The 15547-nt window shown below is 44.7% G+C and overlaps 1 protein-coding gene across 3 annotated transcripts in view; it reads left to right on the forward strand.

The window, feature by feature from the left end:
* LOC115164487 (rabphilin-3A-like) overlaps positions 1-15547 on the forward strand; it is a 59010-nt gene that overhangs the window by 39560 nt on the left and 3903 nt on the right. For all 3 annotated transcript variants that reach the window (XM_029717019.1, XM_029717020.1, XM_029717021.1), the window contains exons 2-18: positions 5222-5402; positions 6196-6289; positions 7617-7628; positions 8058-8186; positions 8406-8535; positions 8723-8806; positions 9099-9270; positions 10371-10559; positions 10693-10872; positions 13446-13525; positions 13687-13761; positions 14042-14151; positions 14331-14457; positions 14559-14615; positions 14748-14902; positions 15119-15200; positions 15388-15484. In XM_029717019.1, the coding sequence (XP_029572879.1) occupies positions 6216-6289; positions 7617-7628; positions 8058-8186; positions 8406-8535; positions 8723-8806; positions 9099-9270; positions 10371-10559; positions 10693-10872; positions 13446-13525; positions 13687-13761; positions 14042-14151; positions 14331-14457; positions 14559-14615; positions 14748-14902; positions 15119-15200; positions 15388-15484 (1753 nt within the window). In that variant the 5' untranslated portion in view covers positions 5222-5402; positions 6196-6215. The remainder of the gene's footprint in view (positions 1-5221; positions 5403-6195; positions 6290-7616; positions 7629-8057; positions 8187-8405; positions 8536-8722; positions 8807-9098; positions 9271-10370; positions 10560-10692; positions 10873-13445; positions 13526-13686; positions 13762-14041; positions 14152-14330; positions 14458-14558; positions 14616-14747; positions 14903-15118; positions 15201-15387; positions 15485-15547) is intronic.

Raw genomic sequence — 15547 nt, forward strand, 5'->3', positions numbered from 1 at the left:
GACTATCCTGTTAGGCCCTTGAGTGAGTCGCAGGTTTCAAAATTGGTCCTCTCCACCCCTGTAGAAATGGTACGGTACAGATGCTGCTGAGGGGATGACTGATGGTAATGATGAAGGGGATGATGATGTGAATCAATGTTGGTGCTCTAGTTTCCCCCATCTCACCCTCCGTCTTCTATTATGCTTTCCTGGCACAGCTTCACACTGTTCCGCATGGTTGTTTCTCCATGCTCTTGTCCCCAAGCACCGCTGTGCTGTGCCGTGCATATCGCTGGCTCGCAAACCTTCGTCTCTGTCACATTTAGAAAAATGCAGGAGAAATGCCAGCTGCTTCTAAAGGCACAATGCACAATCTGAATGACTCATCACTTGAATAAGATGAATGAAAGACGAGCTGATGTACTCTCCAACACTGAATGAGAGTCATAGAAGAGATGACACAGATTGAGTGCCAACCCTGCATCATACTCATTGAGACAGATTCGTTCAGACCCTCACCTCCTAGTGCTGTGAGAAGACTGTTGAAGCCTGTTGAAGGGTCAATAACCAGAATGTAGTGTCCTTTCTCTGAATGAATCTTCTGAAAGTCTCTGTACACCACTGACAGGAAAACTTCTTCAGCGGAGGCAATTTCTCTCGCACTCTCACCGCAGTGACACAACAGTGTTTATCTTCAGCGTTATAAAACTTTGTCTGGGTGAGAGCTTTTCCTCCAGGGTCCGTGTGGTGTACGTCTGAGTATCTCTCCACCTCTGATCCCCCCTTCCTCTCCTCTCTATCTGCCTTCCCAGGATAACTATCCTAAACAAAAGGGGATGCATCATTTTGTGCAGTGATGGAGAATCATGGTTGTGAGACTCAGCATATGGGACGTATACAGTGTTATGCATTTTTTGTTGTTTCCTTAGGGAGCTGGACAGGGGGAAATATTGAATGGAAGCCAGACCACTGGGCAAAAACTTGTTTCCACGTCATTTCATAAAAAAATTCGATGTGATGACGTTGTATCAACACTGGTGATGCTGGTGAACAAGCAGGTCAAGCTGGTCTGGCAAAACTCGCCCATCATTATCATATTTCCCAACATGCTCTATTGCAGTTAGATTTTTTTTGTGTGTGTTTTTGCATGTAAATTGATTGATTTATTAATCGTATGCTACACAAAGATGAATGACATATACATTTTTCTAAACTATTCCAATCTTTTAGTTGGATTTATTGCATCTGTTACTTCAATTTTTATTTATTTTTATTTCAACTTTATTTAACCAGGTAGGCTAGTTGAGAACAAGTTCTCATTTACAACTGCGACCTGGCCAAGATAAAGCAAAGCAGTTTGACACAAACAACAACACAGAGTTACACATGGAATAAACAAACAAACAAATAATACAGTAGAAAAAGTGTATATACGGTGTGTGCAAATGAGGTAGGATAAGAAGGGAGGGCAATAAATAGGCCATGGTGGCGAAGTAATTACAATATAGCAATTAAACACTGGAATGGTAGATGTGCAGAAGATGAATGTGCAAGTAGGGATACCGGGGTGTGAAGGAGCAAGATAAATAAATAAATACAGTATGGGGATGAGGTAGTTGGATCGGCTATTTATGTACAGGTGCAGTGATCTGTGAGCTGCTCTGACAGCTGGTGCTTAAAGCTAGTGAGGGAGATATGAGTCTCCAGCTTCAGTGATTTTCGCAGTTCGTTCCAGTCATTGGCAGCAGAGAACTGGAAGGAAAGGCGGCCAAAGGAAGAATTGGCTTTGGGGGTGACCAGTGAGATATACCCGCTGGAGCGCGTGCTACGGGTGGGTGCTGCTATGGTGACCAGTGAGCTGAGATAAGGTGGGGCTTTACCTAGCAGAGACTTGTAGATGACCTGGAGCCAGTGGGTTTGGCGCCGAGTATGAAGCGAGGGCCAGCCAACGAGAGCGTACAGGTCGCAATGGTGGGTAGTATATGGGGCTTTGGTGACAAAACGGATGGCACTGTGACAGACTGCATCCAATTTGTTGAGTAGAGTGTTGGAGGCTATTTTGTAAATGACATTGCCGAAGTCGATGATCGGTAGGATGGTCAGTTTTACAAGGGTATGTTTGGCAGCATGAGTGAAGGATGCTTTGTTGCGAAATAGGAAGCCGATTCTAGATTTAATTTTGGATTGGAGATACTTAATGTGAGTCTGGAAGGAGAGTTTACAGTCTAGCCAGACACCTAGGTATTTGTAGTTGTCCACATATTCTCAGAACCGTCCAGAGTAGTGATGCTGGATGGGCGGGCAGGTGCAGGCAGCGATCGGTTGAAGAGCATGCATTTAGTTTTACTTGCATTTAAGAGCAGTTGGAGGCCACGGATGAAGAGTTGTATGGCATTGAAGCTCTTCTAGAGGTTAGTTAACACAGTGTCCAAAGAAAGGCCAGGGGTATTCAGAATGGTGTCATCTGCGTAGAGGTGGATCAGAGAATCGCCAGCAGCAAGAGCGACATCATTGATGTACACAGAGAAGAGAGTCGGCCCAAGAATTGAACCCTGTGGCACCCCCATAGAGACTGCCAGAGGTCCGGACAACAGGCCCTCCGATTTGAACTCTATCAGAGAAGTAGTTGGTGAACCAGGCGAGGCAATCATTTGAGAAACCAAGGCTGTTGAGTCTGCTGATAAGAATGTGGTGATTGACAGAGTCGAAAGCCTTGGCCAGGTCGATGAATACGGCTGCACAGTAATGTCTCTTATCGATGGTGGTTATGATATCGTTTAGGACCTTGAGCGTGGCTGAGGTGCACCCATGACCAGCTCTGAAACCAGATTGCATAGCGGAGAAGGTACGTTGGGATTCGAAATGGTCAGTAATCTGTTTGTTAACTTGGCTTTCGAAGACCTTAGAAAGGCAGGGTAGGATAGATATATGTGTATAGCAGTTTGAGTCTAGAGTGTCTCCCCCTTTGAAGAGGGGGATGACCGCGGTAGCTTTCCAATCTTTGGGAATCTCAGACGATATGAAAGAGAACAGGCAAGTAATAGGGGTTGCAACAATTTCGGCAGATAGTTTTAGGAAGAGAGGGTCCAGATTGTCTAGCCCGGCTGATTTGTAGGGGTCCAGATTTTGCAGCTCTTTCAGAACATCAGCTATCTGGATTTGGGTGAAGGAGAAATGGGGGAGGCTTGGGCGAGTTGCTGTGGGGGGTGCAGAGCTGTTGACCGGGGTAGGGTAGCCAGGTGGAAAGCATGACCAGCCGTAGAAAAATGCTTATTGAAATTCTCAATTATAGTGGATTTATCGGTGGTGACAGTGTTTCCTAGCCTCAGTGTAGTGGGCAGCTGGGAGGAGGTGCTCTTATTCTCCATGGACTTTACAGTGTCCCAGAACTTTTTTGAGTTTGTGCTATAGGATGCAAATTTCTGCTTGAAAAAGCTAGCCTTAGCTTTCCTAACTGCCTGTGAAAATTGGTTCCTAACTTCCCTGAAAAGTTGCATATCACGGGGGCTATTCGATGCTAATGCAGAACACCACAGGATGTTTTTGTGCTGGTCAAGCGCAGTCACGTCTGGAGATAACCAAGGGCTATATCTGTTCCTGGTTAAAAAAATTAAGATTGTGAGGAAGGCACTTTTAAAGAATAACCAGGCATTCTCTACTGAAGGGATGAGGTCAATATCCTTCCAGGATACCCGGGCCAGGTCGATTAGAAAGGCCTGCTCGCTGAAGTGTTTTAGGGAGCATTTGACAGTGATGAGGGGTGGTCGTTTCACCGCAGACCCATTACAGATGCAGGCAATGAGGCAGTGATCGCTGAGATCTTGGTTGAAAACGGCAGAGGTGTATTTGGAGGGCAAGTTGGTTAGAATGATATCTATGAGGGTGCCCGTGTTTACAGATTTGGGGTTATACCTTGTGGGTTCATTGATAATTTGTGTGAGATTGAGGGCTTAGATTGTAGGATGGCCGGGGTGTTAAGCATGTCCCAGTTTAGGTCATCTAGCAGCACGAGCTCTGAAGATAGATGGGGGGCAATCAATTCACATATGGTGTCCAGGTCACAGCTGGGGGCAGAGGGTGGTCTATAGCAAGCGGCAACGGTGAGAGACTTGTTTCTGGAAAGGTGGATGTTTAAAAGTAGAAGCTCGAATTGTTTGGGTACAGACCTGGATAGTAAGACAGAACTCTACAGGCTATCTCTGCAGTAGATTGCAACACCGCCCCCTTTGGCAGTTCTATCTTGTTGGAAAATGTTATAGTTAGGGATGGACATTTCAGGGTTTTTGGTGGTCTTCCTAAGCCAGGATTCAGACACGGCTAGGACATCCGGGTTGGCAGAGTGTGCTAAAAAAGTGAATAAAACAACTTAGGGAGGAGGCTTCTAATGGTAACATGCATGAAACCAAGGCTTTTACGCTTACAGAAGTCAACAAATGAGAGCACCTGGGGAATAGGAGTGGAGCTAGGCACTGCAGGGTCTGGATTAACCTCTACATCACCAGAGGAACAGAGGAGGAGTAGGATAAGGGTAATGGTTACTGAAATGGTTGTTCCAGTTTAGATGGTCTCATTTATTCATAATTCTAATCCTGGCAGTCATTCTGAATGCAGATTTGGGGTGAATAGAAATTCCAATTGTTGGATATTCCTACTCTGGCTGGATTCCAATAGGAATGAAATATACCTTTGCAAGCCAGCATAATGTGACTTGAAGGCCTGAGGGGTCCACTGTATTAGGGAGAAACTCTTAAAGTAAGACCTACGTGATGTACTGTCTTTAATAATTAAGCACTTTGATGCTGGTGACCAGTTTATGCTGGTATGCTGGTCACCAGTGTCCAAAACACAGCGTATGCTGTGATCAGCCAATGCTGGTCTATGCTGTTTTTTTTAGCAGGGTAGTGAGACAGGTTCCAGGCTAATACTATAAAGGCATCCTCCTACAGTTTATATACAGTAGTACTCATTGTTTGTTGTGCATTCTGCAGGTGATTTGAATGATCAATAAATGTAAGTGTTACAGGAGTTAATACTGTAGATCAGAATTACCCCTCCCCCTCTCTCTTTTTCTCTTCTCCCCTCCCCCCCTCTCTCTCTCGCTTCTAGCTATGTTCTGGAGTGCTACTGTGGAGTGATCGCTTGTAGCAAACTGAAGACAAATGAGATTTATAGATTTTTTCCCTCACAGTTTCTTTTTCTGTCTTACCCTCGCTCTCTCTAATCATGCCACAACATGTCTCAGTTCCCTGCTATCATCAGCTTTCGAAGGAGGAGCCTCTATCTGAGCCAGGCTACTGTGGAAAGAGGATTGTTGACCCTCCCTACCCACCCTGCTCATTCCCTGAGGACCCACCCTGTTGCTAGTTGGGTGTCGCTCCCCGCTCTGCCTGGTGGTGGCCCTCGGGAGCTTTGAGCGCATACAGGTACTTTCAGTTCTCTACACTCCTATTGATTTCTGTAATTTCCTGTCACATTGTTCCATTCGATTAAATTGCTCAGTGGTTGCATCCCTGTGGATCATAAACATTAGTTGTACTGTAAGATTTGGCTAGACATTGGGAGACATGGTTTATCGATGGTTACTGTAAAGTTTTACACAGATCACGTAAAGGCACGGTTGATATTGTCCTTATTCATAGCCCTTATTGTTATTGTAATGTACTGTATCAGTATCAGACTCTTACATCAAATAGAATAAGTATGTCTGATGACAAGCCAATCTGAGGTCAGTGAATCTCCTGGCCCACACTCTTAGCATACAGAGGGCTCTGCCTGCTGAGAGGGCAGCAATATTAGTGCTGAAGTCAGTAACATTTGATTTGATTGGAAGTTAGTGCTGCTTAAGCAGGGAAGATTAAATGTGACCGTCAATTTGATCAATTGACAGTTAGTTATGCTTTCCTGCATGGATTTGATGTATTGATTTGAGTTGTGGTAAAGATGAGATAACTTTTAATAAACAATTCATTATGATTATCTAACTCATAATAATTTCATGTGTGACTATGTTGATTACATAGTGAGGAACAAGATGAAAATTGTTCATGTTGTTTCCAATGAAGGAATCAGAGAATTAAATGCTCATCTTAAAACCTAGCCTAAGTGATTTAGGACAAAGAGTATCTGTAGCTAAGAATTCCTTCTTATATGTATAATTTATCATGTAACTGTGTGTGTGTGTGTGTGTCTTGTCTTTATCTGCGTGTCCACCTGCAGAGTGTGATAGTGCAGCAGCCATGACGAACGCAGTGATGGGCGGTAGCTCGGACCGCTGGGTGCCCAACGATAGGCAGATGAGCATGCATGCCAAGTAAGCACGGGTGGCAGAACAACAGGGTACACTAAGCACCATGCTGTTATCTCTGCACTCTAAAAAAAATATGTTTTATTTATTTGAGTTATTTTGACCTAGCCAGTTGGGTTGTGTGAATAACCCAACATGTTGAGTTGTTGGGATTACCCAAACATGGGTTAATTTAACCATCAATTTAGTTTTTATTTATTTTCATACTGGGTGGACCCAGCAGCTGGTTCTTTTTAATGTAATTTTCAAGAGGCGGGGCTTTTTAGGAGCATGGCTTTCTACATCATTTTTGGCCATCCATGAGAGCAAATGTCATACCTATTCATCATGTTAAGTTTGTACACTGCAGTGCCTTCCGAGTGGCGCAATGGTCTAAGGCACTGCATTGCAGTGCTAAATGTGCCACTAGAGATTCTGGGTTTGAGTCCAGGCTCTGTCGCGACTGGGAGACCCATGGGGCGTTGCACAATTGGCCCAGCATCATCCGGGTTAGGGGAGGGTTTGGCCGGCAGGGATGTCCTTGTCTCATTGTGCACCAGCAACTCCTGTGGCGGGCCGGGCGTAGTGCACCCTGACAAGGTTGCCAGGTGTACGGTGTTTCCTCCGACACATTGATGCAGCTGGCTTCTGGGTTAAGTGGGCATTGTGTCAAGAAGCAGTGGGGCTTAGTTGGGTTGTGTTTCGGAGGATGCTTGACCATCACCTCTCCTGAGCCCGTACTGGAGTTGCAGCGATGAGACAAGACTGTAACTACCAATTGGGGAGAAAAAAGATTAACAAAAATACAAATAAAATGTTTGTACACTGCAAATGTATATTTTTCAAACATGACATATTATAATATAACATGACTATTTACATTACGTACTAAAGTGGTAACTATCCCAACATTGGGATTTGCATAGGCTCTTAAGGGACTCCTACACGTGTGTAAGCCTCATTAAAGCTATCAGTGTCCAACCTTAATTCGTAATAACAATACAACTGAACATATGAACGGGAATGACATTTGCTCTCACGGGTGGCTAAAAATAACTTAACATCTGAAAGCTACACCCTTACTAAGCCACGCCTCCATTCTTATGATCTAACCCCTGGGACATATCTCAATAATCCAGCATAAAAAACACTACCTTGCACTTTTTTAAAGAAGCGAACCCAACTAAGAGACCCAATGCCTGCAACCCAGCAGTTGGGTCATCCAAACAGCATTTTGTGTGGGTCAATTGCCTGCTGCATGGTGCTGTTAACCCTTCCATGCATTCCCAGGCACCAACTTATTTTCTCCTCTTCTGTCTGCTTCCTTTTAATCTCTGCCCTGGCTGGGACTCAGTGATAAGGAAAAGTAAGTAGAAAAGCTCTCCCTCCATCTCCCCGTCTACCTCATCCCCCCACCCTCTCCACTGTTTCAATCTACTATTCTAGTTTTTGATTGTATTTAGAGTGTATCTAGTGTATGTACAGGTAAATGTATATTCACTCCTGAATTATTGTATGTTCACATATGTTTTGGACACAGGTAATGAAGGGTGTTTGCACAATGTGCACATGTGCATTAGGCCATTATGGTATTTTTTGTATTACGTTCTGTCTACTTTGTCTCTCTGTCTATTGTATACCTCTGTCAATTTGTCCACTCTTGTGTTTGAGTGTTATTTTGCATATACATTTTATTTCTCACTGTATGTCTGAGTGTGTGACCCTGACGAGCTAAAAATGCATGCATGCAGCATGGGTGCCTCAGCCCCAGACAGTTTTCCTGTGTGGTTGTCAGGGGCAACTGGACCAACCAGGCCAGGCCTGGTCCCGGCGCTCCGGACCTGACTGATGAGGAGAAGGAGATCATTAACGGTGTGATCGCCCGCGCTGAGAAGATGGAGGCCATGGAGCAGGAGAGAATCGGGTGAGGACTAAAGAGACATTCTGAGCTAATGGATTGGAACTCCATTGCACTGCCAACCTCAGTGTTGTTAAATCTCAACTCTGCAAAATTACTGGACAAGATGATAGAATTACACACACATCATTCAATCAGTTGGACTATTATTACCACATTTACCCAACTGAGCATGGATGTTCTACTGGTAATTGGCTGTAATGAGAGTTGTCCTGGCTGCTGCAGGCGCCTGGTGAACCGTCTAGATGACATGAAGAAGACGGTGTGTGGGGACGGGGTGAACCGCTGTCTGCTGTGTGGGGAGCAGCTGGGTGTTCCAGGGGTCAGCTCAGTGGTTTGTGAGGACTGCAAAAAGGTAGGGGGGTTGGAAAGATTGGCTTTTGGCCCCTTCCTATAGATGGCAAAGACGCTTTGCTTTTGCTGTATTGAACCATTACGGACCATGTTAGGCCACAATTGACCCTGAGAAAGGAAATGGTAATATATCTGTGACATTGTAAACATTAATACCTCTTTGTGAACCTGTGTCTTCTCTCCTGTAGCACATGTGCACCAAGTGTGGAGTGCAGAACGGCAGCCGGTCGCGCTCTGTGTGGCTCTGCAAGATCTGCAGCGAACAGCGAGAGGTGAGTATTTCTGCGAGACACACAGGGTGACAGGGATATGTCATAGCATGACACGTTACGCTATGTGTCATAGTGAATTAAAAGACGTGGTGGGTGAAAGATACAGAGTGATGATTCACTTCTGTGAGACAGAGGGATCAGGGAGATTAACAGTGACTGTACTGTTGGTGTCAAGGTTAAAGCTTATATGACGCAGGCCATTATCTACGAACCCCAGGAAGACTATCTGTTGTCATGGCGTCAGCTTGATGGGGATCCAAATAAAGATGAAAGATTCTAAATCATCTCTTAGGTGTGGAAGCGATCTGGTGCCTGGTTCTTTAAAGGCTTTCCTAAGCAGTTCCTGCCCTCGCCCATGCCCATCTCCAAGTCCAAAGAGTCAAGTGCCCAGCGAGCCCCAGAGACAGCATCATCTGACCCCAGGGCTGCAGCTGGTCATCCCCGACCACAGGCACAGGCCAGAGGTAAGCAGGCCACACGGATCAGTGGGAGTGGGCATTGTGTCAGGTTGATTGCTTTCTTGGCTTGTGAGAGTGGCCAAGTAGATATAGACATGGTCTGTTTTCAGTAGCTGGCCAGGCAGAATAAAACCCATTCAGCTAACTAATTATAGGTAAATGGGAATGATGTTGTCCTGAAGTCAATATTCTATTCTAAAATGACTTGAAAGATAAAAGCGATAGAAAGCCCGAACAGTATCTACAATGTTTTATTTGTTTTATCTTTTGTACTGTTCATTACTGATGTTGTCGACTATGAATACTGTTTTGTTGGGAACATATCTCAGTGGGCCATGCACACTCAGGAGAGGTCTTAATCCATGAACATGTACCACGTTCAATATGACTGAAGTCTTATACAAAACGATACAGTTGACAGGGCAAAAATAAGAGTGTAGGTGTGAGTGAGAATCAGTGTCCTGTGCTGCCTGTCTCCCAGGTCCAGAGGAGAGTCAGGCTCCTAGCCAGCAGGGAGCAGTTGAGTCATTCAGTCATTAACCCTATAGCCACCATCTCAATGCACCGTCTCACCAGTTTAAACAGACAAACATCACCAGATGTTGGGCCCTCCACTGGCTCCCAGTCACTCCTAACATTTATTTGAATGATTCATTTGTCAGCATTACCATTAAAGCCCAGGTCTGTTTCCCAGAATGAGCACTGCCACCTCCTCTCAGACAGCCAGATCCAGGGGTGGGTGGGTTGACTTAAGCAGTGGGAAGTACATTCTGGGGCAAGGCTGGCACCTCCAGGGGGCTCTGAAAAGAGAGGTGGCATAGAATCTGCTCCCACTTGCAGCAGTGCCATTAGCATTACAGTAAGATATCCTCAAAAAAGAAAGCTGGGAAAAGGTAGAGATCAAATCCAGGCTTTAGGAAGTGATCAAGGTTGCCTGCCACAGTTTGTTGTACTGTATGTAGGTCAATGCCTGTGCAATGGAAAATCTGCAACATTAAAAGGATTCAGAGACTAGGGAGCCATATGGATTCCACTGCAGGGCAGTCTCAGTGATACACTGATGTGTGTGTGTGTGTGTGTGTGCGCACGTTTGTTCATGTGTGTAGCAGGACCAGAGGAACTGGGGCATGCTGGCAAACCACCTGTGGCCCCTAAGCCGTCAGATGTTCGCATGGCCACTGGTGGGACTGTTCATGGTTACAATGAGGGAGGTGCTCAGAACAGCCCAGTGGTGCTGCAGAAGGCTGTTCCAGTCCAGAGCTCCAGGCCCCCTCCAGCAGCATCGGCCCAGCAGGGTAGGGCAAAGATGGACCCACATCACCAGGCCAGCCCTGACACTGACACACACTTAGCATCTATAGAGGATAGAAATATGTGGTGTCCATCAGCACATAAGAACACTAATCATTATCATGGTTATGGTTGTAGCTCCGCTGGAGACGGAGGGAGGTGGCTACTCCACTAGCGCTGCTCCAGTGGAGGAGAGAGTGCCTCCTGCAGTGCGGGAGGAGAGGAGACAGCCAACCACCTACAACCCCCCTCCTGCTCGACAACAAGCCCCTCCGCCTGAGGAGGAGGATGCAAACAGCTATGACTCAGATGAGGCCAGTAAGTGACCAGCCTGTCCTTCCAGCTAGACCTCTTCAATATGGGCTATGTGTCTATTGTTGGATTTCCACCTTACTCAAGACTTCAGTGATCTCTCTCTCTATGGCTTCCAGACTGTTTTAAGTCAACATACACTGAGTGTACTAACAGCCCTTAGTCATGGTTTACTGGGCATATATCACACCTCCTCGGGCCGTATTGCTTAAATAGACTCAATATTAGGAAGATGTTCTTAATGTTTTGTACACTCAGTGTATAAAGACTCCCCACTGGGCACAGACATCAATTTAATGTCTATTCCACGTTGGTTCAATGTAATTTCATTGAAATGATGTGGAAACAATGTTGATTCAACCTGTGGGTGCCCTGTGGGTCTGCTCTTTGTATTTCTATTTGTTTACATAGTCATTCAGCAGACACTTTTACCCAGTCTGTTGTAGCATCTCCATGCTTGATCTCTTACTCCTCTGAGTTGGTGGCCTTTGTAGGGTTCTAAGCATATCAATCATCTAATAATACTAGCAGCCAGCATGCATCCTAGTAGAATTCATGGAGATGTATTGGAGATGATATACGATACCGACCGTATATTATCCAAGCATGTGAATCAATATCTTGGAAGTAAAGTAGAAGAGAATGTAAACAATTCAATGGTGAGACATAAACTCTGTAATGGAACAATTTGTGTGTATGTCTCCCTTGCGTGATGGGAATCGAGTCACGACAGTCGTACGTCATGTTCCATGCCTCAAATGGGCTTTCCTTGCTCCCTGGGGGATGAGGCGTTAAATTACTTCATGGAGGTCCGGGAATTTAGAACAGAACACATTATTTGGGATACGAGAGCGCTGATGGGATCTAGATTTCCCTTGTGTTTTGAATAGTTCCCTAAGAAATAGCATTGGTTCTGGTTCTCTATGGAGTTGGCAGTGCTAGGACAGCCAGGTTCTGTGGTACAGACTGGTTTCAATAGCTCAACTGCTGCTGACTAAATCAGTGTTAAATCTACTCACAGATGTCCTGGTTCTGTAGGCCTAATTATTTGTTTGCATCTAGTTACTGTAGATAGCATTATATTACACTAATTAAATGTGTGCATTTTCGCCCTAATCTAATATTAAACTTTCCTGTGCTTTATGTTTTCCTGCCATTTGAAATGTTGCGTATTAGCTCAGTGATGTCTAATAGCTAAAGAGGCTGATTGGAGTCAGAGAGATTTAAGTACACAGGCCACTAGAACTACAGGCTTTAAAAGCTGGCCTCCCAACCAATGTGGTGGTTTGGAGCTGTTGGAGGTTTACTGTTTTAGATGAGGGGGATGATAGATTTAAAACTATTGATTATTAGTATGATCCCAGTTTCACCCTCCCTAAACATCCATGCATAGAATCCCATTTAACTTCTATGTTTTCATATTCTGTTTGAAGTGGGATATCTTCTAAATGTATTCCTTTGTGAGTCATATTTTTCCTTTAGTTGATATTACAGTAATATTCTGCTGGTTTTTAATGGAATTTCCTGTTTCTAATATTTGGACGGATGCATAACCTATTTCATCTGTTTACAGTCCATTTAGTCTGCAGATTTACTGTTGGATTATTTATTTATTTCTCCTTTATCAGTTCATTACTTGATTTTCTGTTCTTTGTTCTACCCTCTGGCGTGAAGCTCATATCTCAATAACTGCAGACTAGGCCTCTCCACCCCTGTTCCTGGAGAGTTACCCTCCTGTAGGTTTTAACTCCACCCCTGTTCCTGGAGAGTTACCCTCCTGTAGGTTTTAACTCCACCCCTGTTCCTGGAGAGTTACCCTCCTGTAGGTTTTAACTCCACCCCTGTTCCTGGAGAGTTACCCTCCTGTAGGTTTTAACTCCACCCCTGTTCCTGGAGAGTTACCCTCCTGTAGGTTTTAACTCCACCCCTGTTCCTGGAGAGTTACCCTCCTGTAGGTTTTAACTCCACCCCTGTTCCTGGAGAGTTACCCTCCTGTAGGTTTTAACTCCACCCCTGTTCCTGGAGAGTTACCCTCCTGTAGGTTTTAACTCCACCCCTGTTCCTGGAGAGTTACCCTCCTGTAGGTTTTAACTCCACCCCTGTTCCTGGAGAGTCACCCTCCTGTAGGTTTTAACTCCAACCCTGTTCCTGGAGAGTTACCCTCCTGTAGGTTTTAACTCCAACACTGTTTCTGGAGAGTTACCCTCCTGTAGGTTTTAACTCCAACACTGTTCCTGGAGAGTTACCCTCCTGTAGGTTTTAACTCCACCCCTGTTCCTGGAGAGTTACCCTCCTGTAGGTTTTTCGCTCCCACACTAGTTGTAACTAACCTGATTCAGTTTATCAACCAGCTAATTATTACAATCAAGTGCACTAGATTAGAGTTGGATTGAAAACCTACAGGACGGTAGCTGTCTAGGAAAAGGGTTGTAGACATTCTCAATATTTTCTGATACTCTGAGAATCAATCCTAGTCTAGACTCTATTTACAACCCAGTGCCCTCTATATAATATGTACTGTAGTGTCTGTGTTCCACTGTTTGTTGTCTGATCTAATGACTGTTCTGGGTGTGTTTCAGCCACTCTGGGCGGCTTGGAGTTCAGCTTGCTTTATGAGCAGGAGAACAACAGTCTCCACTGCAGCATCCTCAAAGCCAAGGTATCACCTACTGCACTCATTCACTCACTCTGAGCCAATTACACTGAAGTGGCCTGTGTTAAGAAGCTGCTGCTGCAGTAGTTTACTTTCCCATCTTGAATAGGGGCTCCTGGTCCCTGCTGTCCTGTCTGGTGACATAAAGAGTCTTGTCTTTCCCTCAGGGACTGAAGCCCATGGACTCGAACGGACTGGCTGATCCCTATGTCAAGCTGCATCTACTGCCAGGGGCCAGTAAGGTGATAGAATTCACTTTCCTTATTTTCAACCTGGGAGTTAATATATGTTTGTGTATTTGTTATGGTATGTGTTATGATTCAGAAAAATGTGTTATGATTCAGAGAAATGTGTTATTCTAGGATACACGCCCATTAGCTCAAGCCTGCCACCGTAAGGATTATCCATTGTACTACACATAAAGATCCCTTGCCTCTCTCCAGCCTCAGATATAGAAGTGCTGAAGACTAGTTGATTGAGTTCCTTATCTTTATTTATTGTGTCTACTCTCATGTGCTGCAGTCCAACAAGCTACGCACCAAGACCCTGAGAAACACCCGTAACCCTGCCTGGAACGAGACCCTGGTCTACCACGGACTCACAGACGAGGACATGCAGCGCAAGACTCTCAGGTGGACACTGGAAGCAGAGAAACAACACACGCCTGTTCACTAAACATCAGGATAACCTGTCTTGTTGTCTACATTTGTTGCCGTGGTTTTATCTAAGGGCTTAATTGTTTTAATTTACATGATTTCCTCCATAGACGTTATGATCCAATATTATCGATGTACTATCTTGGTTGATGTAGGATCTCTGTCTGTGATGAGGACAAGTTTGGGCATAATGAGTTTATCGGAGAAACTCGCATTGCGCTGAAGAAACTGAAGATCAACCAGAAAAAAAACTTCAACGTGTGTCTGGAGAGAGTTGTCCCTGTGAGTACGTTAACATGCTACACACATTTGATAAATATACAGTAAAAGTCCCATTTGTTTGTATGTTTGATTGGACCACCCTTATCCATATTTTTCCACAGACAAAGAAGACTGCAACAGCTGGAGGGGCTCGGGGCATTTCGCTCTACGAGGATGAGGTATTGGTGTTTGACCTGCGTGTGTGAGCATGTAGATTACCCCTACGTGTCTTCATGCAAATCATGTCTTAATGATATGATTAAAAAAAAGTCGCTCTTCCCTCCTCTCTCCCCCATCTCTCTCTCGTCCAGGGTGGGAAGGAGGTTGGAGATGTGGAGGAGCGTGGTCGTATCTTGATCTCCCTCACGTACAGCACCCAGCAGAATCGTCTCCTCGTGGGTGTGGTGCGCTGTGTTCACCTGGCCGCCATGGATGCCAATGGATACTCTGACCCATTTGTCGAAATGTCAGTCTGTTTCACTGTGATTCCTATCAGGCGTCATTACAAACAAAACTTTTCCAGTGTTTAGTATAATTTTTTCACTCAAAATCAATACAAATGGAATTATGTCAACGCTTTTCATTTGCATAGCAGAATATATCTGTTTTGCAATTTACTTTCCTATCCCCAAATGCAGGATGACAACATCAAACTAATATGATCTATTATATGATGTGTTAGATGCCTGAGACCTGATATGGGGAAGAAGGCCAAGAACAAAACAAATATCAAGAAGAAGACCCTAAACCCAGAGTACAACGAGGTCAGTTTCCTGTTGGTCCCACGCAATAATAATACAAGACCGAAGTAACCATCTGACAGCAGTACTTTGTTTGGGCTTTTAATGTTTAAATGCCTGTCAAAACATCAATGTATTGATTTGTGTATCGAAGTAAATTACATTTATTGGATATTGTGAGGGGGATGATTTCTCCGTTGTTGTGTTATAGGAATTTAGCTATGACATCAAGCACAGCGACCTGGCTAAGAAGACCCTGGACATCTCAGTGTGGGACTACGACATTGGGAAATCCAACGATTACATCGGTACGATCCATAGGAGATCTGTTTGAGATCTACTATACCTTGTTGAAGTCTCCATCTGTTGTG

This window comes from Salmo trutta, chromosome 27 (assembly GCF_901001165.1).
Source record: "Salmo trutta chromosome 27, fSalTru1.1, whole genome shotgun sequence".
In the NCBI taxonomy this organism is placed as follows: domain Eukaryota; kingdom Metazoa; phylum Chordata; class Actinopteri; order Salmoniformes; family Salmonidae; genus Salmo; species Salmo trutta.